The sequence below is a fragment of the Lepisosteus platostomus genome, chromosome 14 (genome assembly GCF_059453375.1).
Source record: "Lepisosteus platostomus isolate fLepPlt1 chromosome 14, fLepPlt1.hap1, whole genome shotgun sequence".
NCBI lineage: Eukaryota > Metazoa > Chordata > Actinopteri > Semionotiformes > Lepisosteidae > Lepisosteus > Lepisosteus platostomus.
The window spans coordinates 477,387-501,193 of record NC_142624.1 but is presented as its reverse complement, the minus strand read 5'-3'; the positions used below and the strand labels follow the sequence as shown (position 1 = coordinate 501,193).

Genomic DNA, 23,807 nt, shown 5'->3' with positions numbered 1-23,807 from the left:
GACTCAACCAGCTCCACTGGAGCTAACAGGGGATTAGAGTGTTGCCAGAGCAGTAACACTTGGTAAACATTCAGACATCCTCAACAGCAACAGACATACCCCCGCTCTGCTCCGCTGGGTGGGACAGGAGATCATGTCATGGGCTTCAGCGGAATCGAGTTCCTCTCCCTCTCCCAGTAGGATTGGAGTAGTTCTGTTTCTGCCAGGTGTGGTCATCCTGGGATCAGATATTTTAGGGGAGTTTTGTCCAATTGCAGTGCAGCAGGAAACATCTGTCTGCTTAACCCACTGGCAGTACGAGCACAACCTGTCCTCTCTGGACAGTCAGGTCTGCCTGTGTCCAGTGTCTCTGGCCAGGCTGTGGTCACTGAGCCTGTCCTCTCTGGACAGCCAGGTCTGCCTGTGTCCAGTGCCTCTGGCCAGGCTGTGGTCCCTGAGCCTGTCCTCTCTGGACAGCCAGGTCTGCCTGTGGTCACTGAGCCCATACTTCACCAGTGACAGTGTCCTCATGCTCTCACCCACCTTCACAGGCACCAGAGTCACTGCAGACACAGAGCTCAGGAAAACAGCTGGAACTTCCAAGTCACCGCATCTGGAAGACAGATGTTGACGCTGTGGTGGGGCTCCACATCTGGCTCAGACTGCCTGTGATAAACCTCCGAGAGACTGAGCACACAAGCAGGGACCAGTGTCCGCCTCCGAGCGTCCTTGTCAGACCCTGCGCAGGCCGGCGCTGTACTGCGGTCGAACCCCGCTCCTCGCCGGGGGGGGGCACACCCTGGGGCAGCGGCAGGGTTTCAGTTCCAGAGAGCGGAGAGGAAACCGCTTGTGCTGTGGCACCCACTAGTGGCAGCTGTGGAAATGACACCCCCCCCCACCCCCTCCGGTCCCAGCATGAGCTCCGGCCCTGAGCACCCCCCCACCCAAGAGCAGAGACACCCCTCAGGGCCCACAGCCAGGGGGCCCGGTCCCGACGCCTGCAGGAGGGGTTGTAAGGATGAGGCAGACACACAGAAGTACTTTGCATCAGGATTTATTCATGAAGCCATCACACAGACCGCCTGCAGGAGGGCTCTCACCTGGGGGCAGGAGAGAAGAGGGTCAGCACGCCGCTGGGAGGGGGGGCACTACGGAGCAGAGCCCACTACCATCACCACCCAAGTGCAGTACCAGAGCTTGTCCAGCAGGGGGCAGCAGACTCACCTGCCCTGTTCCTGGGGCAGGATGAAGGGGCCTGTCCGCACAGTCACTCCGCCATCCCTGTCCTCCCCGGCCACCGGCGTCCCGGGCTCTGTGGGGGGGGTACAGGTGAGCGCCCCGCTCAGGAATGTAGGTGTGGCTTTGGGGTCACAGCTCATTTACTGCCCCCAAGTCCCTTAACCCCGTGACCTCTGCCCCTCACCTGGGGGCCTGAAGCAACGCTCGCTGCAGTTCCTCTCGCTGGGGGAGCAGACCTCAGTGGCACACAGGATGTAGACCTGACAGAGAGAGAGATGGAGATCTGTAGAATCATCCTCCGTGTGCAGAGAAAAACTCCTAACAACGGGTGCAGGGCCGAATTAGGCCAGTACCCACTATTGATAAACATACAGAAAAGAATATTAAAGTATTGGCTACACCTAAAAAACAGTGACCAAAATTCCTACCACCACAAAGCCCTGCTCAGCCAAGAGCTGAGCCCAAAACAGAGCCCCCTGAGCCAGCTGGTCCTGAGGCTCACCGACCTGAGCCACACCGACACTAACCAGCCTCAGGACAGCACTGCTAGAGCACCACAACTCAGACTCAACCACATCACAGCACAGATCAAACAGCAATATCTCACACACTGGGACACACACACAAACACAACATAAACTGGAATGCTACAGAACCTTAAACAGACAATACACACTAGCTGAATATTTGACCAAAATAAAAAATAACAAACAGAAACAGACCCTGACGAAGTACAGGCTCAGTGACCACAACCTGGCCATAGAAACTGGGCGACACAGGCAGACCTGGCTGCCCAGAGAGGACAGGCTGTGCTCCCACTGCCAGCAGGGAGAAATAGAGACAGAGGTGCACTTCCTACTGCACTGTGACAGATACTCTGGGATTAGAGAAACATTCTTCCCGAAATTCAGAAATCTAATCCCAGAGTTCCCACACCTGCCAAAACCACAACAGGTCCCAATCCTACTGGGAGAGGGAGGAGGGAACTCAGTTGATCTGGCAGCCCAGTATGTGATCTCCTGTCACAGCCTGAGGAACAGTGAGTCCGTCTCCCAATAATGCTCCAGCCGCCTACAGTATATGTCGATATTATATAATATGTCTTTGTTGTAAATGTCTGTAACATGTCTGTAGATTTTACTTTACTTCTATTTTTTGTTTTGTTCTATGTTCATTGTATTATTTTTATTTGCTTTGGCAACACTGATTGTACCCATCGGTCATGCTAATAAAGCACCTTGAATTGAATTGAGAGAGAGAGAGACCCCACTGAGCACCGCCGCAGGGACGGGCCCCCTAGGGCCTCCCACACCGCCCGCCACGCCCCGGGCACCCCACCTCCTCGTCCAGGTAGTGGCCCGTCTTGGGGTCAACGAACTGGAAGGTCTTGATGGAGAAACGGCGCCGCTGGGCACTGGGGCTCCCCGGGATGTGCAGCGTGGAGGGGTACGGGTCCCGAGGGTTGGGGCACCTGGACAGCGAGAGCGAGAGGTGAATCAACCCCCCCCCCCAGGCACACCGACACCCCGCCCCCCCAGCGGGACGCCTCTCACCCGTCGTAGATGAGCACCCAGGCGGCCTGCGCGGATCTGGGGTACGCCAGGCAGTAGTGCACCAGCAGCACCAGGCTGGGGTCGGGGGGCGACACGAGCCGCACCTCCAGGAACAGGGGGGCCCTCAGGCTGAGGCGCAGGGGCAGCTGGCGCTCGGGGTAGTAGCGGCTGTAGCACTTGCCTGCAGGGTGGGAGGGAGAGGTCACTGCAGACCCGCCCCCGGCTGCCGGGCCGGTCCGGTCCGGAGCGGAGCGGTCACTCACTGCGGGCCACGCGGATCTGCACCCGGAGCTCCCCGGCGGACACGGTGTCGGGCGGCGGGGGCCGGCTGCGCACGAAGAAGCCGGCGCTGGCGGTGGGGCCCGGCGCGTAGGAGCACTGCACCCGCAGCCTGTAGGGGGCCACCCTGCCCACCTGCCCGTACTGGCCCACCGCCACGGGCACGGTCCCGCGGACCTCCGCCGTGTAGACCCTCGTCCGGCCCGCGCCCTGGACACGAGAGGGGCGCCGTCACACAGACCCCTGGCCCCCCGACACCCCCACCCCCACGCTCACTCACCGACACCCTGGCGCCACACGCCCGCAGCCCGAACTTGAAGACCGCGACGCGGCGGGTCAGGAGGACGGGCCGGCACCCCCCCCTCCGCCGCCCGCCCGCCCGCAGGCTGCGGGGGTCCACCCGTGGGGTCACCGAGTCCCGCGAGATGGAGAAGACGAAGTGGCCGTCCCTGGTGCAGGCTGGGAGGGACAGAGGGGCGTCACGAGGTCACCCCACTCACCCCAGTTTACAATCAGTCAACCACAGCCAAGTCCCAGACATGTCGGGGTCCCCCCCTACCGTTCATGGGGTAGTAGCAGCCACCGGCCTCTCCTGCCCCCACACAACAGCCTCTGGACACACAGGCTGCAGCGCCGATGGAGGGAGCGCCACACGCCACCTGCTGGTCAGCCGGGATACTGCAGCCTGCGGGAAGAGCAGGCAGCCCAGTGAGCTGGACACCGGGCCGGTCTCCCTCCCTCCCTCCCTCCCCCCAGGGATCAATCCCAGCGTCTCCGGGAAGAGAGGAGGTGACCACTGCCCCAGCGCACCAGCCACCCCCCATTGGGCCCCCACGGCCAGGCCTGCCGGATCAGGGTCCCCTGCAGATACGGGGGCGCCATCACCTACCTGAGGCCCCGGGTCGCTCGGCTCTGGGAATGTACCCCTCCGGCTCAGGAGCCTCCTCTCCCTCACACAGGCCTGGCAGCACTTCAGGTCTCTTTCCAGGTTTCCCGCTGGGCCTCTTTCCAGGGGTCTTTCCGGGCCTCTTTCCTGGTTTCCCGCTGGGCCTCTTTCCAGGTTTCCCGCCGGGCCTCTTTCCGGGCCTCTTTCCTGGTTTCCCGCTGGGCCTCTTTCCTGGTTTCCCGCTGGGCCTCTTTCCTGGGGTCTTTCCAGGTTTCCCGCCGGGCCTCTTTCCGGGTTTCCCGCCGGGCCTCTTTCCGGGTTTCCCGCCGGGCCTCTTTCCAGGGGTCTTTCCGGGCCTCTTTCCTGGGGTCTTTCCGGGCCTCTTTCCTGGGGTCTTTCCGGGCCTCTTTCCAGGTTTCCCGCTGGGCCTCTTTCCAGGGGTCTTTCCGGGCCTCTTTCCAGGTTTCCCGCTGGGCCTCTTTCCTGGGGTCTTTCCGGGCCTCTTTCCTGGGGTCTTTCCGGGCCTCTTTCCAGGGGTCTTTCCGGGCCTCTTTCCAGGTTTCCCGCTGGGCCTCTTTCCAGGGGTCTTTCCGGGCCTCTTTCCAGGTTTCCCGCTGGGCCTCTTTCCTGGGGTCTTTCCGGGCCTCTTTCCTGGGGTCTTTCCGGGCCTCTTTCCAGGTTTCCCGCTGGGCCTCTTTCCTGGGGTCTTTCCGGGCCTCTTTCCTGGGGTCTTTCCGGGCCTCTTTCCAGGTTTCCCGCTGGGCCTCTTTCCAGGGGTCTTTCCGGGCCTCTTTCCGGGTTTCCCGCCGGGCCTCTTTCCGGGTTTCCCGCCGGGCCTCTTTCCTGGGGTCTTTCCGGGTTTCCCGCCGGGCCTCTTTCCGGGTTTCCCGCCGGGCCTCTTTCCAGGGGTCTTTCCGGGCCTCTTTCCTGGTTTCCCGCTGGGCCTCTTTCCAGGGGTCTTTCCGGGCCTCTTTCCAGGGGTCTTTCCGGGCCTCTTTCCAGGGGTCTTTCCGGGCCTCTTTCCAGGGGTCTTTCCGGGCCTCTTTCCAGGTTTCCCGCCGGGCCTCTTTCCAGGGGTCTTTCCGGGCCTCTTTCCAGGTTTCCCGCCGGGCCTCTTTCCTGGGGTCTTTCCGGGCCTCTTTCCTGGGGTCTTTCCGGGCCTCTTTCCAGGTTTCCCGCTGGGCCTCTTTCCAGGTTTCCCGCTGGGCCTCTTTCCTGGGGTCTTTCCGGGCCTCTTTCCTGGGGTCTTTCCGGGCCTCTTTCCAGGTTTCCCGCTGGGCCTCTTTCCTGGGGTCTTTCCGGGCCTCTTTCCTGGGGTCTTTCCGGGCCTCTTTCCTGGTTTCCCGCCGGGCCTCTTTCCTGGGGTCTTTCCGGGCCTCTTTCCAGGTTTCCCGCTGGGCCTCTTTCCAGGGGTCTTTCCGGGCCTCTTTCCAGGTTTCCCGCCGGGCCTCTTTCCAGGGGTCTTTCCGGGCCTCTTTCCAGGGGTCTTTCCGGGCCTCTTTCCTGGTTTCCCGCTGGGCCTCTTTCCAGGGGTCTTTCCGGGCCTCTTTCCAGGGGTCTTTCCGGGCCTCTTTCCAGGGGTCTTTCCGGGCCTCTTTCCAGGTTTCCCGCCGGGCCTCTTTCCTGGGGTCTTTCCGGGCCTCTTTCCTGGGGTCTTTCCGGGCCTCTTTCCTGGTTTCCCGCCGGGCCTCTTTCCTGGGGTCTTTCCGGGCCTCTTTCCTGGGGTCTTTCCGGGCCTCTTTCCAGGTTTCCCGCTGGGCCTCTTTCCAGGGGTCTTTCCGGGCCTCTTTCCGGGCCTCTTTCCAGGTTTCCCGCCGGGCCTCTTTCCAGGTTTCCCGCCGGGCCTCTTTCCAGGTTTCCCGCCGGGCCTCTTTCCAGGGGTCTTTCCGGGCCTCTTTCCTGGTTTCCCGCCGGGCCTCTTTCCTGGGGTCTTTCCGGGCCTCTTTCCAGGTTTCCCGCTGGGCCTCTTTCCAGGGGTCTTTCCGGGCCTCTTTCCGGGCCTCTTTCCAGGTTTCCCGCCGGGCCTCTTTCCAGGTTTCCCGCCGGGCCTCTTTCCGGGCCTCTTTCCTGGGGTCTTTCCGGGCCTCTTTCCGGGTTTCCCGCCGGGCCTCTTTCCTGGGGTCTTTCCGGGCCTCTTTCCTGGGGTCTTTCCGGGCCTCTTTCCAGGTTTCCCGCTGGGCCTCTTTCCTGGGGTCTTTCCGGGCCTCTTTCCTGGGGTCTTTCCGGGCCTCTTTCCTGGTTTCCCGCCGGGCCTCTTTCCTGGGGTCTTTCCGGGCCTCTTTCCAGGTTTCCCGCTGGGCCTCTTTCCTGGTTTCCCGCTGGGCCTCTTTCCGGGCGTTTTTCCTGGTTTCCCGCCGGGCCTCTTTCCTGGGGTCTTTCCTGGTTTCCCGCCGGGCCTCTTTCCTGGGGTCTTTCCGGGCGTTTTTCCTGGTTTCCCGCCGGGCCTCTTTCCTGGGGTCTTTCCGGGCCTCTTTCCTGGGGTCTTTCCGGGCGTTTTTCCTGGTTTCCCGCCGGGCCTCTTTCCTGGGGTCTTTCCGGGCGTTTTTCCTGGTTTCCCGCCGGGCCTCTTTCCTGGGGTCTTTCCGGGCGTTTTTCCTGGTTTCCCGCCGGGCCTCTTTCCTGGGGTCTTTCCGGGCGTTTTTCCTGGTTTCCCGCCGGGCCTCTTTCCTGGGGTCTTTCCTGGTTTCCCACTGGGCCTCTTTCCTGGGGTCTTTCCGGGTGTTTTTCCTGGTTTCCCGCTGGGCCTCTTTCCTGGGGTCTTTCCGGGTGTTTTTCCTGGGGTCTTTCCTGGTTTCCCGCCGGGCCTCTTTCCTGGGGTCTTTCCTGGTTTCCCACTGGGCCTCTTTCCTGGGGTCTTTCCGGGTGTTTTTCCTGGGGTCTTTCCTGGTTTCCCGCTGGGCCTCTTTCCTGGGGTCTTTCCGGGTGTTTTTCCTGGGGTCTTTCCGGGTGTTTTTCCTGGGGTCTTTCCTGGTTTCCCGCTGGGCCTCTTTCCTGGGGTCTTTCCAGGTGTTTTTCCTGGGTTCTTTCCTGGTGTCCCACTGGGCCTCTTTCCTGGGGTCTTTCCTGGTCTCCCACTACAGCAGTGTTCTGAGCACTGCTTGGGATCTGGACAGGGTTCGGAGTTCACCCTCCCTCCATGAGGTCTGCCAGGACTGGGGTGCCTGTGGTGGGGCTCCTCTCTGCCAGACGCTGGGTGCCTGGGGGGTTTCTGCAGGACTGGGGTGGGGTGCCTGGGGGGCTCCTCTCTGCCAGAACCGGGGTGCCTGTGGTGGGGCTCCTCTCTGCCAGAACCGGGGTGCCTGTGGTGGGGCTCCTCTCTGCCAGAACCGGGGTGCCCGTGGGGTTTCCGCAGGACTGGGGTGCGGTCAGGTCTCAGAGAAGCAGGATGTCTCTTCTCTCGGGAAACAGAGAGCAACGCAACACTTGGGGTCCCTTCCTCTGTGTGGGGGTGCAGCCCAGCAGCTCCTGCGGGGCTGGGGATCCCCCCAGCGGCGGTCCGGTCCGCGCTGACCAGCGCCAGGGTCAGCGTCCAGCACAGCGCAAACAGGGGGGGCAGCGCCGGCCCCCCCCGTCTCCTCCTGCACGTCATCGCGCCGGAGCGGAGATCTCGGGGCGCCCACGGCTCGCGGGACAGACGGACGGACGGACTCGGATCGGGGAGCAAGAGAAGCGCGAGAAGGCAGCCGGAGAGCTCGTGGGTACGGTCACAGGACGGAATGGGGTGCGTGTCTCCTCCGCGCGCTTTTATAGGGACAGGGCGGCGGGGGTTAATTAAGTGTTGATTGAGAGAAGATACTCACGAGGAAAGCGGCGCCGTTCAGGGGGAAAGTCAGTGCGATTAAACAAGCACCGCCTGCAGACGGCCGCCATTAACACCCGTGGGTCACCCACAGCCAGGACAGCCCCACCGAGAGAGTCAGGAACCCCGGCTGTCAGCGCGGCCGACAGCTGTTCTGTAAAATATTCCCCGAATTTCTCTTTCCTCAAGGAATACATTTAATCGACTTTATTCAATAAATGCGTTACTATTTGCCTTTTTTAGCTGTTTGTTCAGTATAGCCCCCTGAGTCAGAGGCCGGTCCGGTTCGGCAGAGTCCAAATCAGCACCTCGAGGCTCCAGATCGCAGACAGATTCGCGACGTGACTTCGGGACGAGACGTTTCTCGGGACGAGCGAATAACACTGCTGCTCCGGGCCCGGTCCAGTTCACTTGTGCGAAAGTGCAACTTTATTTCACGACAGACATCTCGCAATAAATACATACTCGTGCAGAGTCATGCGATCTCTCTATCTGACGACGGTTCCTCCATCAGAGCGAGTGGGCGTCGGGGAGTCTCTGCCGGGGTCCAGTCCCGCAGGAGCTCGGGGAACGGGGTACCCCCTCGCTCCCCGCTCTGCTGGGCTTGACGAGAGCGCTCCTCTCGCTCCTCAGTCCTGTTTCCAGGACGGACTCCTGCAGATCATGTCCAGCTCAGCTCAGAAGAGTCCGGCTCTCATGGCGTGGTCAGTGTGTCCAGTGAGGTGCCCACAGACTGCGTGTATAGGGGTACAGTACTGTGTGTATAGGGTGTGTACAGTACCATGCATGTATAGGGGCTACAGTAACGTGTGTATAGGGTACAGTACTGTGTGTATAGGGGGTACAGTGGTGTATATAGGGTGTATACAGTACTGTGTGTATAGGGGGTACAGTGGTGTATATAGGGTGTATACAGTACTGTGTGTATAGGGTACAGTATGGTGTGTATAGGGTGTATACAGTACTGTGTGTATATAGGGTGAATACAGTACTGTGTGTATATAGGGTGTATACAGTACTGTGTGTATAGGGTACAGTATGGTGTGTATAGGGTGTATACAGTACTGTGTGTATATAGGGTGAATACAGTACTGTGTTTATAGGGGGTACAGTACTGTGTGTATAGGGGGTACAGTGGTGTATATAGGGTGTATACAGTACTGTGTGTATAGGGTACAGTACTGTGTGTATAGGGGGTACAGTGGTGTATATAGGGTGTATACAGTACTGTGTGTATAGGGGGTACAGTGGTGTATATAGGGTGTATACAGTACTGTGTGTATAGGATACAGTGCTGTGTATATAGGGTGTATACAGTACTGTGTGTATAGGGGGTACAGTGGTGTATATAGGGTGTATACAGTACTGTGTGTATAGGATACAGTGCTGTGTATATAGGGTGTATACAGTACTGTGTGTATAGGGGGTACAGTGGTGTATATAGGGTGTATACAGTACTGTGTGTATAGGATACAGTGCTGTGTATATAGGGTGTATACAGTACTGTGTGTATAGGGTACAGTACCGTGTGTATAGGGGGTACAGTACAATGTGTATATAGGGTGTGTACAGTGCCGTGTGTATAGGGGTTACAGTACGGTGTGTGTATAGGGGGTACACAGTACTGTGTGTATATAGACAGAAGCAGAGGATTAAACACAGTCAATAATACACCAGACAGCAGAGGTTTATATAGCTGGAAATTCACATTTAAGGAATTTTCCACAGGTAGAGTGTTTCATTACAGGGATTTCCGGAACACACACACAATTCCTGGGATGTACTCCTCTTCGGGACTTTCTTCCCAGATGGGCCGCTGGAATTTGGGGATGTGCCTCTCAGTCACCTTCTCCAGGAGGCCCTGATCCAGGAACTCCTGCAGCTCAGAGAGGCTCCGCTGTCGGAAGTCAGCACTGTCTCCCCGGAGTGTGAAACAGAGTACGCCCCCTGCAGGGAGACATGGGAATAACACCAGGAATCCCACTGCTGTTGTGTGTCCCAGTAAGCGAGGCAGTGCTGTGTGTGTTGTGTTGTACTGTGGCTCAGTGGGGGAGGCAGTGGTGTGTGTGTTGTGCTGTGGTGTGTGTGTCTCAGTGGGGGAGGCAGTGCTGTGTGTGTGGGGGGGGAGTTTTATTAAATTTCTATTACATCTATTATTATGTAACCTTATTTTCATAACCTCAGTTTTGTGATTTTTGTGTTTTTGTGAATTTTGTGATTCATGTGATTCTTGTGATTTTTTGTGAGCTGGCAGAAAAGATATTTCATTGGCAACAACTACTGCTGCACGCTGTATTGTTGTGCATTTTATAAATAAACTTTGATTTGATTTGATTTTGATTTGGGTGTTGCTGTAGCTGGCTGCTGTCAGTGAGCTTCAGGACCAGCTGGCTGAGGGCTCTTCTCTGGGCTCAGCTCTGGCTCAACAGGGTCTTGTGGTGCTGGGAGCTCTGCTCACTGGTTCTCAGGGGTGACCGGGGCTGTAGTGCTCTCTGTGCCTCAATCCCTCTCCCCTCTCTCTCTGTGCCTCAATCCCTCTCCCCTCTCTCTCTGTGCCTCAGTCCCTCTCCCCTCTCTCTCTGTGCCTCAATCCCTCTCCCCTCTCTCTCTGTGCCTCAATCCCTCTCCCCTCTCTCTCTGTGCCTCAATCCCTCTCCTCCTCTCTCTCTGTGCCCCTCAATCCCTCTCCCCTCTCTCTCTGTGCCTCAATCCCTCTCCCCTCTCTCTCTGTGCCTCAATCCCTCTCCTCCTCTCTCTCTGTGCCTCAATCCCTCTCCTCCTCTCTCTCTGTGCCTCAATCCCTCTCCCCTCTCTCTCTGTGCCTCAATCCCTCTCCTCCTCTCTCTCTGTGCCTCAATCCCTCTCCTCCTCTCTCTCTCTGTGCCTCAATCCCTCTCCCCTCTCTCTCTGTGCCCCTCAGTCCCTCTCCTCCTCTCTCTCTGTGCCTCAATCCCTCTCCCCTCTCTCTCTGTGCCTCAGTCCCTCTCCCCTCTCTCTCTGTGCCTCAATCCCTCTCCCCTCTCTCTGTGCCCATCAGTCCCTCTCCCCTCTCTCTCTGTGCCTCAGTCCCTCTCCTCCTCTCTCTCTGTGCCTCAATCCCTCTCCTCCTCTCTCTCTGTGCCTCAATCCCTCTCCCCTCTCTCTCTGTGCCTCAGTCCCTCTCCCCTCTCTGGACAGCCAGGTCTGCCTGTGTCCAGTGTCTCTGGCCAGCCTGTGGTCACGGAGCCTGTCCTCTCTGGACAGCCTGCTCACTGGTTCTCAGGGGTGACCGGGGCTGTAGTGCTCTCTGCTGCATGTTGGTCAGCGGTGTGTACCGGCCTCAGTCGCCCCGCGGGTGTCGTGTGGTGTCTTTCCCTCACCTGGCTTCAAGGCTCCAAGGAGTTCAGGGACAGCCGACCACGGGACCCCTCCTCCCTGGAACGCCCCCACTGCCACCACGATGTCGTACACGCCTGCACAACACAACACACAAGCACAAACACAGCGTCAAGCGCCCTCCCGCACACAGAGGGAGACCGGAGGCAGACAGACTCACTGGACTCCAGCGACGCCGTGCCATTTCCCAGCAGGCCGTGTATCAGCTTCTGGTACCGCCCCTTCCTCTCTGCCACCTCCATCATCGGCAGGCAGGCATCAACGCCGTGGAACCGACGGAACCCAAACTTGAACATCTGTGGGAGCATCTTTGACGTGAATGTTGGCAGAGAAGAAAGAAAGGCCCGAAGGCGGCCAGACTGTCGCAGGGCTGCAGCTCACAAGAGGGAATGTAGAGCAGGATCCAGCTGGAAAAACAACTGGAGACACTGCTGTCGGCTGAGTGGAATCCCTCAGGAAACTGCAGGACCATTGTTCACTGTGCACTGCAGTTCACAGGTCACTGCAATACAGGTCACTGCAGTCCACAGGTCACTGTAATACACAGGTCACTGCAGTCCACAGGTCACTGCAGTACACAGGTCACTGCAGTCCACAGGTCACTGCAGTCCACAGGTCACTGTAATACACAGGTCACTGTAATACACAGGTCACTGCAGTACAGGCCACTACAACACACAGGTCACTGCAGTCCACAGGTCACTGTAATACACAGGTCACTGCAGTACACAGGTCACTGCAGTACACAGGTCACTGCAGTCCACAGGTCACTGTAATACACAGGTCACTGTAATACACAGGTCACTGTAATACACAGGTCACTGCAGTACAGGCCACTACAACACACAGGTCACTGCAGTCCACAGGTCACTGTAATACACAGGTCACTGCAGTACACAGGTCACTGCAGTCCACAGGTCACTGCAGTCCACAGGTCACTGTAATACACAGGTCACTGCAGTCCACAGGTCACTGCAGTACACAGGTCACTGCAGTACAGGCCACTACAACACACAGGTCACTGCAGTCCACAGGTCACTACAGTCCACAGGTCACTACAGTCCACAGGTCACTGCAGTCCACAGGTCACCACTACAGTACACAGGTCAGTGCAGTACACAGGTCACTACAATACACAGGTCACCACTGCAGTCCACAGGTCGCCACTGCAGTCCACAGGTCGCCACTGCAGTCCACAGGTCACTTAAACACAGGCCACTGCAGTCCACAGGTCACCACTACAGTCCACAGGTCACCACTACAGTCCACAGGTCACTGCAGTCCACAGGTCACCACTACAGTACACAGGTCACCACTACAGTACACAGGTCACTGCAGTCCACAGGTCACCACTACAGTACACAGGTCACTGAAACACAGGTCACTGCAGTCCACAGGCCACTACAATACAGGTCACTGCAGTCCACAGGTCACCACTGCAGTCCACAGGTCACCACTGCAGTCCACAGGTCACCACTGCAGTCCACAACAATGCAATACAGGGGGAGATGCGGTGCTCTGTGGCTCAGGTTCTGTGCCTGTGGCTGGAAGGTTGCTGGTTCAAATCCCGCGGCCAGTAGAGGAATCCTACTCTCTTGGGCCCCTGAGCAAGGCCCCTCACCCCAGCTGCTTCAGGGGCGCCGTATAAATGGCTGACCCTGCGCTCTGACCCCCAGCTTCTCTCCCTGTCAGTGTGTCTCATGGAGAGCAAGCTGGGGTTTGCGAAAAGACGAATTCCAAATGCAAGAAATTGTATATGACTAATAAAGTGATCTTATCTCTTATCTGAAAAGCACAGTGCACTACAATACAGGTCATTACAATACACAGATCACTGCAATAGAGATCTCAACAGCACAGTGCACAATACACTCCCAGCACTGTGCAATAGACTCCAGCACGGAGCACTCCTGCAATTTAATACTAGACAACCTTAGAGTTCATACAGACTGTTTCTCACAGGGAATCGGAATAAAAAATAACAGAATATTCTTTTAATGTTTCCGCTGGTTACAAGAGCAAGCCAGGCCAGTGAGTAAACCTGCCCAGTACCTCGTCAGCCACCAGGCCTGTCCCACACGCAGCATCCAGGACCAGAAGACACCCCCTCCGGTCTCCCTGCTGCCCCTCCTCAAACAGGCCTGCCACTGTCTCCGCCAGGAAATAGGGGGCTCGGTACCCCATGGGCTGGATATCCTGAGAGAGAGGGGTTAATACACACACTCCTCCTGCACACTACTGTACACTGACACTGCACTGAGAGAGAGAGAGGTGTTAATACACACACTCCTCCTGCACACTACTGTACACTGACACTGCCCTGAGAGAGAGAGAGGTTAATACACACACTCCTCCTGCACACTACTGTACACTGACACTGCACTGAGAGAGAGAGAGGTTAATACACACACTCCTCCTGCACACTACTGTACACTGACACTGCACTGAGAGAGAGAGGGGTTAATACACACACTCCTCCTGCACACTACTGTACACTGACACTGCACTGAGAGAGAGGGGTTAATACACACACTCCTCCTGCACACTACTGTACACTGACACTGCACTGAGAGAGAGGGGGGTTAATACACACACTCCTCCTGCACACTACTGTACACTGACACTGCACCGAGAGAGAGAGGGGTTAATACACACACTCCTCCTGCACACTACTGTACACTGACACTGCACTGAGAGAGAGGGGTTAATACACACACTGCTCCTGCACACTACTGTACACTGACACTGCACTGAGAGAGAGAGGGGTTAATACACACACTCCTCCTGCACACTACTGTACACTGACACTGCACTGAGAGAGAGAGGGGTTAATACACACACTCCTCCTGCACACTACTGTACACTGACACTGCACCGAGAGAGAGAGGGGTTAATACACACACTCCTCCTGCACACTACTGTACACTGACACTGCACTGAGAGAGAGAGGGGTTAATACACACACTCCTCCTGCACACTACTGTACACTGACACTGCACCGAGAGAGAGGGGGGTTAATACACACACTCCTCCTGCACACTACTGTACACTGACACTGCACTGAGAGAGAGAGGGGTTAATACACACACTCCTCCTGCACACTACTGTACACTGACACTGCACTGAGAGGGGTGAATACACACACTCCTCCTGCACACTACTGTACACTGACACTGCACTGAGAGAGAGAGGGGTTAATACACACACTCCTCCTGCACACTACTGTACACTGACACTGCACTGAGAGAGAGAGGGGTTAATACACACACTCCTCCTGCACACTACTGTACACTGACATTGCACTGAGAGAGAGAGGGGTTAATACACACACTCCTCCTGCACACTACTGTACACTGACACTGCACCGAGAGAGAGGGGGGTTAATACACACACTCCTCCTGCACACTACTGTACACTGACACTGCACTGAGAGAGAGAGAGGGGTTAATACACACACTCCTCCTGCACACTACTGTACACTGACACTGCACTGAGAGAGAGAGGGGTTAATACACACACTCCTCCTGCACACTACTGTACACTGACACTGCACTGAGAGAGAGAGGGGTTAATACACACACTCCTTCTGCACACTGCTGTACACTGACACTGCACTGAGAGAGAGAGAGAGGGGTTAATACACACACTCCTCCTGCACACTACTGTACACTGACACTGCACTGAGAGAGAGAGGGGTTAATACACACACTCCTCCTGTACACTACTGTACACTGACACTGCACTGAGAGAGAGAGAGGGGTTAATACACACACTCCTCCTGCACACTACTGTACACTGACACTGCACTGAGAGAGAGAAGGGTTAATACACACACTCCTTCTGCACACTGCTGTACACTGACACTGCACTGAGAGAGAGAGAGAGGGGTTAATACACACACTCCTCCTGCACACTACTGTACACTGACACTGCACTGAGAGAGAGAGGGGTTAATACACACACTCCTCCTGCACACTACTGTACACTGACACTGCACTGAGAGAGAGAGGGGTTAATACACACACTCCTCCTGCACACTACTGTACACTGACACTGCACTGAGAGAGAGAGGGGTTAATACACACACTCCTCCTGCACACTACTGTACACTGACACTGCACTGAGAGAGAGGGGTTAATACACACACTCCTCCTGCACACTACTGTACACTGACACTGCACTGAGAGAGAGGGGTTAATACACACACTCCTCCTGCACACTACTGTACACTGACACTGCACTGAGAGAGAGGGGTTAATACACACACTCCTCCTGCACACTGACACTGCAGTGTGGTAAGACAGTGTTCAGAGAGCTGAAGTACCTTCTCGTGGTAGGGAGCCCATGTCTTGTAGAACTCCAGACGCTCCTCCAGGCCCTGCAGGCTGTTGATCTTCTTGAGGTTTCCGACAGCGTCTCCTGGGACAGCCATCACGAGGCACAACTGCCCGACCCGAGATCCGCTCGGCTCCCTCCGTGTCCTCTGCGCTGCTCTTCTGGAGGGACTGTCTCCCAGTGCAGGTGGGACACGGTCTGTGTCTGGACCGGCTCCGGACCCGTGTCCTCTCCGGGTGGATGCCGACGGGGTTGGAGTCCGGCTTGAAAGTCGAGTTATTTATTGCTGTGAAGTTATTCATTGACGCCGCACGGAGCTGCCGGGGGGCAGGGCGGGTCCGACTGCGCGCTCCCGGAAGAGCGGGAGGTTCCTCGCTCCGCCGCTCCCGGCCCAGTGTACTGGTCTCGTACTGTACTGGTCCCGGAGCCCGGTTCCCTGGGGCGTGTTCCGGGGTGCGAGGCGGTCTGGGACTGGGCTGGCTAAGCGTGCCCCCCGCCGGAGAGAGAGAGTCCTGTTAACTCGTAATAACACAGGGAGCCATGTTGAACACTGCCGTGTAATCTCGCAGTGACATGGTCGTGAGAGCTCAAGACATCCACCCGTGTTGTAAGCACGCGATCCAGATGGGGAAATGACACACACAGGACACACAGCCCCACTCCCACGGGGCCAGTCTCGCGGGAATCCACTAACCCACCGGCATGTCTGCACGAGACCCTGGAGGAGACCCACGCGAACGTGGGCAGAACACGCAAACTCCACACGGACACGCCGCACCCACGCAACCGCCCCCAGCAATGCCGAGCACAGCGCCGCCCCGCGTACAAACGCCCCCCGCCGGAGAGCTGCTGTGTGCTGCGCGGCTCCGAGTCCCCGATCCGCTGGGCTGTGGAGTGACCTGGGGGCACTCGTGGACTCCAGAGATCTGCGTGGAGTACTGACACCCTCATGCCAGCCCAGCTGCCCTCGGACCCCTCGTCTCCTCCGAGTCTGCCGGTCGGCACTGCTCGGGGTGGACATGAAGGGTCACTTGCTTTTGTGAAGCGTCTCGGGGCGACCTTGTAGTGAAAGGCGCTATATAAACAGCAATTGAATTGACCCCGAGCCCGGCCGGGTCGCGCTGCAGACTTCCGGCTCCGGGCAGCTCGGACCGGCTCTGGTGCTGTGCGCGTCTCCGTCTCCGAACCCTGTTCCTACCCGGGAGCCTCAGGGAGCAACCCGCCTGTGGGTCTGAATGATTAATTGATTGATTGATTAATAATGGAGTAATATCGATCCCCACTGGACAGCCGCAGTGATTCACCGCCCGAACCCGGACACCTCGCCCGCCGGTGCGCCCTCACTCCGTGACCCAATTAAGACACGAGCGGATTTAAATGAATTCATCATTCCCCGCTCTCGGCTCCGTGTCTCCGTGTCCCCGTGTCCGCGTGAGAACGCGGGGGACGGGCGCGTGCCGGATTGGCCCGAATCGGGCCGGCTGCAGGCCAGCAGGGCGCCTGTCGGAGTATAAATAGGCGTGCCTCGGACCCGTGCCCTCATCACACTCTCCGCGGTCTGTCTTTTTCTCTGGTTTTGTCTTTTTTCTTCCCCTGTAGCCGTCTCGCTCAGCCGGTACCCCGGAACTACCCGCACCCCGAGATCTTCGCTCCGGCGCGATGACGTGCAGGAGGAGACGGGGGGGGCCGGCGCTGCCCCCCCTGTTTGCGCTGTGCTGGACGCTGACCCTGGCGCTGGTCAGCGCGGACCGGACCGCCGCTGGGGGGATCCCCAGCCCCGCAGGAGCTGCTGGGCTGCACCCCCACACAGAGGAAGGGACCCCGAGTGTTGCGTTGCTCTCTGTTTCCCGAGAGAAGAGACATCCTGCTTCTCTGAGACCTGACCGCACCCCAGTCCTGCGGAAACACCACGGGCACCCCGGTTCTGGCAGAGAGGAGCCCCACCACGGGCACCCCGGTTCTGGCAGAGAGGAGCCCCACCACGGGCACCCCGGTTCTGGCAGAGAGGAGCACAAACCGGGTCCCCGACCGGGTCCCAAGCCAGGAAGCAGGCCAGGACACGGACTGGGTCCCCGACCAGGACACAAGCCAGGAAGCAGACCGGGTTGCAGGCCAGGACACAAACCGGTTCCCCGACCGGGTCGCAGGCCGGGTCGCAAGCCAGGAAGCAAACCGGGTCGCAAGCCGGTTCCCCGACCGGGTCGCAAGCCAGGAAGCGGGCCGGGTCGCAGGCCAGGACACAAACCAGTTCCCCGACAAGGTCGCAAGCCAGGACGCGGGCCGGGTCGCAAGCCAGGACGCAAACCTGTTCCCCGACCGGGTCGCAAGCCAGGACGCGGGCCGGGTCGCAAGCCAGGACGCAAACCTGTTCCCCGACCGGGTCGCAAGCCAGGACGCGGGCCGGGTCGCAAGCCAGGACGCAAACCTGTTCCCCGACCGGGTCGCAAGCCAGGACGCGGGCCGGGTCGCAAGCCAGGACACAAACCTGTTCCCCGACCGGGTCGCAAGCCAGGACGCAAACCTGTTCCCCGACCGGGTCGCAAGCCAGGACGCAAACCTGTTCCCCGACCGGGTCGCAAGCCAGGACGCAAACCTGTTCCCCGACCGGGTCGCAAGCCAGGACGCAAACCAGTTCCCCGACCGGGTCGCAAGCCAGGACGCAAACCAGTTCCCCGACCGGGTCGCAAGCCAGGACGCAAACCAGTTCCCCGACCGGGTCGCAAGCCAGGACGCAAACCAGTTCCCCGACCGGGTCGCAAGCCAGGACGCAAACCAGTTCCCCGACCGGGTCGCAAGCCAGGACGTGGGCCGGGTCGCAAGCCAGGACACAAACCAGTTCCCCGGCCGGGTCGCAAGCCAGGACGCAAGCCGGTTCCCCGACCGGGTCGCAAGCCGGTTCCCCGACCGGGTCGCAAGCCGGTTCCCCGACCGGGTCGCAAGCCAGGAAGCGGGCCGGGTCGCAGGCCAGGACGCAAACCTGTTCCCCGACCGGGTCGCAAGCCAGGACGCAAACCTGTTCCCCGACCGGGTCGCAAGCCAGGACGCAAACCTGTTCCCCGACCGGGTCGCAAGCCAGGACGCGGGCCGGGTCGCAAGCCAGGACACAAACCAGTTCCCCGACCGGGTCGCAAGCCAGGACGCAGACCGGGTCGCAAGCCAGGACGCAAACCAGTTCCCCGACCGGGTCGCAAGCCAGGACGCAAACCAGTTCCCCGGCCGGGTCGCAAGCCAGGACGCAAACCAGTTCCCCGGCCGGGTCGCAAGCCAGGACACAAACCAGTTCCCCGGCCGGGTCGCAAGCCAGGACACAAACCAGTTCCCCGGCCGGGTCGCAAGCCAGGACACAAACCAGTTCCCCGGCCGGGTCGCAAGCCAGGACGCAAACCAGTTCCCCGGCCGGGTCGCAAGCCAGGACGCGGGCCGGGTCGCAAGCCAGGACGCGGGCCGGGTCGCAAGCCAGGACGCAAACCTGTTCCCCGACCGGGTCGCAAGCCAGGACGCGGGCCGGGTCGCAAGCCAGGACACAAACCAGTTCCCCGACCGGGTCGCAAGCCAGGACGCAGACCGGGTCGCAAGCCAGGACGCAAACCTGTTCCCCGACCGGGTCGCAAGCCAGGACGCAGGCCGGGTCGCAAGCCAGGACACAAACCAGTTCCCCGACCGGGTCGCAAGCCAGGACGCGGGCCGGGTCGCAAGCCAGGACGCAAACCTGTTCCCCGGCCGGGTCGCAAGCCAGGACGCAAACCTGTTCCCCGGCCGGGTCGCAAGCCAGGACGCAAACCTGTTCCCCGACCGGGTCGCAAGCCAGGACGCAAACCTGTTCCCCGACCGGGTCGCAAGCCAGGAAGCGGGCCGGGTCGCAGGCCAGGACACAAACCAGTTCCCCGACCGGGTCGCAAGCCAGGACGCGGGCCGGGTCGCAAGCCAGGACGCAAACCTGTTCCCCGACCGGGTCGCAAGCCAGGACGCGGGCCGGGTCGCAAGCCAGGACGCAAACCTGTTCCCCGACCGGGTCGCAAGCCAGGACGCGGGCCGGGTCGCAAGCCAGGACACAAACCAGTTCCCCGACCGGGTCGCAAGCCAGGACGCAGACCGGGTCGCAAGCCAGGACGCAAACCTGTTCCCCGACCGGGTCGCAAGCCAGGACACAAACCAGTTCCCCGACCGGGTCGCAAGCCAGGACGCGGGCCGGGTCGCAAGCCAGGACACAAACCAGTTCCCCGGCCGGGTCGCAAGCCAGGACGCGGGCCGGGTCGCAAGCCAGGACGCAAACCTGTTCCCCGACCGGGTCGCAAACCTGTTCCCCGACCGGGTCGCAAACCTGTTCCCCGACCGGGTCGCAAACCTGTTCCCCGACCGGGTCGCAAACCTGTTCCCCGACCGGGTCGCAAACCTGTTCCCCGACCGGGTCGCAAACCTGTTCCCCGACCGGGTCGCAAACCTGTTCCCCGACCGGGTCGCAAGCCAGGACGCAGGCCGGGTCGCAAGCCAGGACGCAGGCCGGGTCGCAGGCCGGGTCGCAAGCCAGGACACAAGCCAGGACGCAGACCGGTTCCCCGGCCGGGTCGCAAGCCAGGACGCAGACCGGTTCCCCGGCCGGGTCGCAAGCCAGGACGCAGACCGGTTCCCCGGCCGGGTCGCAGGCCGGGTCGCAGGCCGGGTCGCAGGCCGGGTCGCAGGCCGGGTCGCAGGCCGGGACGCAAGCCGGGTCGCAAACCTGTTCCCCGACCGGGTCGCAAACCTGTTCCCCGACCGGGTCGCAAACCTGTTCCCCGACCGGGTCGCAAGCCAGGACGCAGACCGGGTCGCAAGCCAGGACACAAACCGGTTCCCCGACCGGGTCGCAAGCCTGGAAGCAGGCCGGGACGCAGACCTGTTCCCCGGCCGGGTGGTCCCCCATTTGAGCCAGTTGTTGTGTTCCATCAAGAACCAGGCCCGCAGGCCCTCGTCCCCAGCAGTCCCTCAGGTACCGGGTCCGCTTGGTGCCGGTCCTGCTGGGGGTTCGAGTCCCTCCTGGATCAGAGGAGCTGATGGCCACCTGTACTCTGCTCTTCCCGCAGGCTGCAGTATCCCGGCTGACCAGCAGGTGGCGTGTGGCGCTCCCTCCATCGGCGCTGCAGCCTGTGTGTCCAGAGGCTGTTGTGTGGGGGCAGGAGAGGCCGGTGGCTGCTACTACCCCATGAACGGTAGGGGGGGACCCCGAGTACTGATCTGTATGAGTGTATTAAATTTTCTGTGTGTGTGTACAGGAGGAGTGTGTGTATTAACCCCTCTCTCTCTCTCAGTGCAGTGTCACTGTACAGTAGTGTACAGGAGGAGTGTGTGTATTAACCCCTCTCTCTCTCTCAGTGCAGTGTCGGTGTACAGTAGTGTGCAGGAGGAGTGTGTGTATTAACCCCTCTCTCTCTCTCAGTGCAGTGTCAGTGTACAGTAGTGTGCAGGAGGAGTGTGTGTATTAACCCCTCTCTCTCTCAGTGCAGTGTCAGTGTACAGTAGTGTGCAGGAGGAGTGTGTGTATTAACCCCTCTCTCTCAGTGCAGTGTCAGTGTACAGTAGTGTGCAGGAGGAGTGTGTGTATTAACCCCTCTCTCTCAGTGCAGTGTCAGTGTACAGTAGTGTGCAGGAGGAGTGTGTGTATTAACCCCTCTCTCTCTCAGTGCAGTGTCAGTGTACAGTAGTGTGCAGGAGGAGTGTGTGTATTAACCCCCCTCTCTCTCTCTCTCAGCCTGTACGAAAGACGGGCACTTTGTCTTCTCGATTCACCGCGGCTCAGCGACGCCCCCTGTTGACCTGGGCAGTCTGAGGGTGGGGGAGTGTGGGTGCCCCCCGGTCTCTCTCACCCAGGACTTCGCCGTCTTCAAGTTCCACCGGCGGGAGTGTGGCACGCAGCTGCGGGTGAGTCTCGGGGTGCCGGGGGGTCCCCCTGGGCTGGGGGTGCGCTCCGGGGGGTCCTGAGCTGTGCTGCTCCGGTGTTGCAGGTGAAGGGGCGCTCCCAGTTCTACCGGGCGGCGATCCGGGGCGCGGTGTGGACGGGCTCCAGGGACCAGCACGCGGTGCCGCTGGCGGTGGCGTACCGGTGAGCGGGGGGGCTGGCGGGGGGCGGGGGCGGGGCGGGGGGGCGCGAGGGGCACTCCTGGCCGTCTCTCTGTTCCAGGTCCATCGCCCAGTGCGTGTACCGGGCCCGGCGCCCTGGCCTGCTGCTCAAGCACCTGGAGGCGCTGCCCGTCTCCGCAGCAACGCAGCGCGCCGGCGTGGAGGTCCGCGTGGCCACAGGTGCGAGCGGCGAGGGTGGGCGCTGTGAGGGTGTCTGTCGGCGCCATGCTCACCCCCTCTCTCGCACCCCCGCAGACCCCTCGTACGCCCACTTCCACAGCCCCTGCCAGCTGCCCCTGCGCCTCAGCCTGAGGGCCCCCCTGTTCCTGGAGGTGCGGCTCGTGTCGCCCCCCGACCCCAGCCTGGTGCTGCTGGTGCACTACTGTGTGGCGTACCCCAGATCCGCGCAGGCCGCCTGGGTGCTCATCTACGACGGGTGAGGGGGTGTCCGGGTGGGGTGGGGTGGGGGACCCCGGTCTGTGCGGCCGCGCCCTGACCCCCTCTGTGTGTGCAGCTGCTCCGGTGCCCAGCGCCTCTCCCCCGGCCTCAGGCGTCCCGCCAAGCAGGCCCACCACTTCGCTGTCCAGGCCCAGCAGCTCCGCCGGGGGGCACGTTTCCGGGGTGCTGAGGTGAGGGGGGTGGACGGAGCCCCGCTGGGGGAGCTGGGCCAGCGGCAGTGATGTGGGGCTCTCTCACTGTACCCCTCTCCCCCCCAGATCTTCATCCTGTGCTCTACGGAGATCTGCTCCCCCAGGGATGGGAGGTGTCAGCAGGCCTGCTCCCGTCCTCCAGGTGGGTCCTGTTATCGGGGTGCTGGGGCTGTGTTGGGGTCCCACAGGAGGTGGGGGTCTGACTCTCGGTCCCCTCAGCCCGGGAGGGAAAGCCCCTTCCAGCCAGGAGGGATGAGCACCACCTGATCGTCCGGCATGGCCCCTTCATCCTGCCCAGTGAGGAAGAGGAGCGGTGAGGGGCTGCGACGGCCCCCCTCTCTGCTGGTCCTCGTCTGCCCTCGGAGAGGCTGTGTGACCTTCCTCTGCAATAAAGAGTTGAGCTTGAGCTGCTGAGTCCGTCTCGTCTGTCTGAGCCCCGGTCTCCCCTGGGGGTCTCGTTCCCCACCCCGCTGTGTCCCCTCGGGAGCGTCGTGCTGGTGTCCGTGACTCGCCAGGGCTGAGTCTGGGGTGACAGTGGATATGCTCCACTCGCCCATGGTGCAGAACAGGGGTTACCAGTGCTCCTGGGGCAGAGGAGGGTGGTGTCCTGCCCCTCCTGGGGTAGAGTCTGCCTTGCTCTCCAGTGGCCAGTCATCCTGCTGGGTTCGTGGGTGCAGGGGAAGGGGCATGTCTCCGCTCCGGGGTTGGAGGGGTGTGGTGGATCCGTCTCTGTGACTGGAAGGTTGCAGGTTCAAATCCCGCGGCCGGCAGAGGAATCCTACTCCGTTGGGCCCCTGAGCAAGGCCCTTCACCCCAGCTGCTCCAGGGGTGCTGTATAAATGGCTGACCCTGCACTCTGACCCCCAGCTTCTCTCCCTGTCAGTGTGTCTCATGGAGAACAAGCTGGGGTTTGTGAAAAGACAGATTCCTACTGTGAGAGGTTGGACAGGGCCAGTAACGTGGTCTTGTCAAGAGCGTGGTTCTGACTGGGCCCTGCTGCAGTGGGGCTGGCTGCTCACCACTACACGGGCTCTGTAAGACTGTATTCTCCCGGGACAGGGAGCTCCCCGAGTCCAGGTCTGCCTCGGACAGACATGGAGCAGGGGCCTGGGCAGAACATACGAGCTCCACACAGATGGTGCTGCTGCCCCAGCAGGAGTTGTAACAATCCAGGTGTCCCTCTCGCCCCTGAGCTGGGAGACGGCCAGCAAGCCAACTCTGCGCTGCTCTTCTGAAGGGACTGTCTCCCAGTGCAGGTGGGACACGGTCTGTGTCTCGACCGGCTCTGGATCCGCTGTCCGTGCCTGAGCTGCTGATTTTATTTTTAATCGGCACGTTCGAATTTCAGCTTCTAGTTGCTCTCTGTTGCCGCTGTGTAACCCCGCCTGTTCGGGTCTGTTCCTTCTCAATAAGGATAGGTGTGAGTGTAGTGGTTCCCCTGAGCTGTAGGAAATTGCTCCTCGCCGTGAGGTGACTATCGCTGCGGTTTCAGCCGCTGCTACACTGAATGCTGTCTAACTGCGGAAAGTAGCCGAAGGTGTTGTACTGATCAATTTCATTCATCTTTCACTACATCCGACAAGTACAAGTACCTCTGTACTGGCGTTAAACCATGTTTC

General features: G+C 60.0%; 3 protein-coding genes and 2 long non-coding RNA genes across 7 annotated transcripts; 3 read left to right on the top strand and 2 right to left on the bottom strand.

Annotated features, from left to right (window-relative positions):
• Positions 1-1,017: 1,017 nt before the first annotated feature.
• LOC148648527 (zona pellucida sperm-binding protein 4-like) lies at positions 1,018-4,906 on the bottom strand (the record flags this gene model as incomplete). Its single annotated transcript, XM_088606615.1, has 9 exons — positions 1,018-1,079; positions 1,204-1,291; positions 1,403-1,478; positions 2,557-2,689; positions 2,772-2,952; positions 3,035-3,260; positions 3,331-3,509; positions 3,610-3,735; positions 3,940-4,906. Coding segments are annotated over 9 exons (1,980 nt in total), but the record flags the coding sequence as incomplete, so codon positions are not given.
• Positions 4,907-6,959: 2,053 nt separating this feature from the next.
• On the top strand, positions 6,960-10,069 carry LOC148648526 (uncharacterized). Its single transcript, XR_015926543.1, has 2 exons — positions 6,960-7,657; positions 7,979-10,069. It is a non-coding gene; the product is annotated as an uncharacterized LOC148648526 (long non-coding RNA).
• LOC148648524 (methyltransferase-like protein 27) lies at positions 9,423-15,767 on the bottom strand. The gene is made up of 5 exons (XM_088607144.1): positions 15,435-15,767; positions 13,163-13,306; positions 11,271-11,406; positions 11,095-11,187; positions 9,423-9,682 (listed from the first exon to the last, which is right to left on the bottom strand). The coding sequence occupies exons 1-5, from the start codon at positions 15,540-15,542 to the stop codon at positions 9,477-9,479; spliced, it is 687 nt and encodes a 228-aa protein (XP_088463270.1). The 5' UTR covers positions 15,543-15,767; the 3' UTR covers positions 9,423-9,476.
• Positions 11,508-12,889, top strand: LOC148648525 (uncharacterized). Its single transcript, XR_015926532.1, has 5 exons — positions 11,508-11,623; positions 12,079-12,178; positions 12,250-12,361; positions 12,399-12,475; positions 12,523-12,889. It is a non-coding gene; the product is annotated as an uncharacterized LOC148648525 (long non-coding RNA).
• A 220-nt stretch (positions 15,768-15,987) lies between the features above and the next one.
• Positions 15,988-22,594, top strand: LOC148648523 (uncharacterized). 3 transcript variants are annotated; one of them, XM_088606919.1, is made up of 10 exons: positions 15,988-19,673; positions 19,974-20,411; positions 20,506-20,631; positions 21,171-21,340; positions 21,424-21,521; positions 21,600-21,718; positions 21,794-21,974; positions 22,053-22,167; positions 22,255-22,330; positions 22,408-22,594. In XM_088606919.1, exons 1-10 carry the CDS (start codon positions 17,105-17,107, stop codon positions 22,503-22,505), a joined length of 3,990 nt encoding a protein of 1,329 aa, XP_088463045.1. In that variant the 5' UTR covers positions 15,988-17,104; the 3' UTR covers positions 22,506-22,594. The 3 variants fall into 3 exon arrangements, 2 of the variants coding, with proteins under 2 accessions (XP_088463045.1, XP_088463044.1); XM_088606918.1 differs by having other exon boundaries at positions 15,988-20,411; XR_015926495.1 differs by lacking the exon at positions 21,600-21,718 and having other exon boundaries at positions 15,988-20,411; positions 22,408-22,469.
• The last annotated feature ends 1,213 nt before the right edge of the window (positions 22,595-23,807 follow it).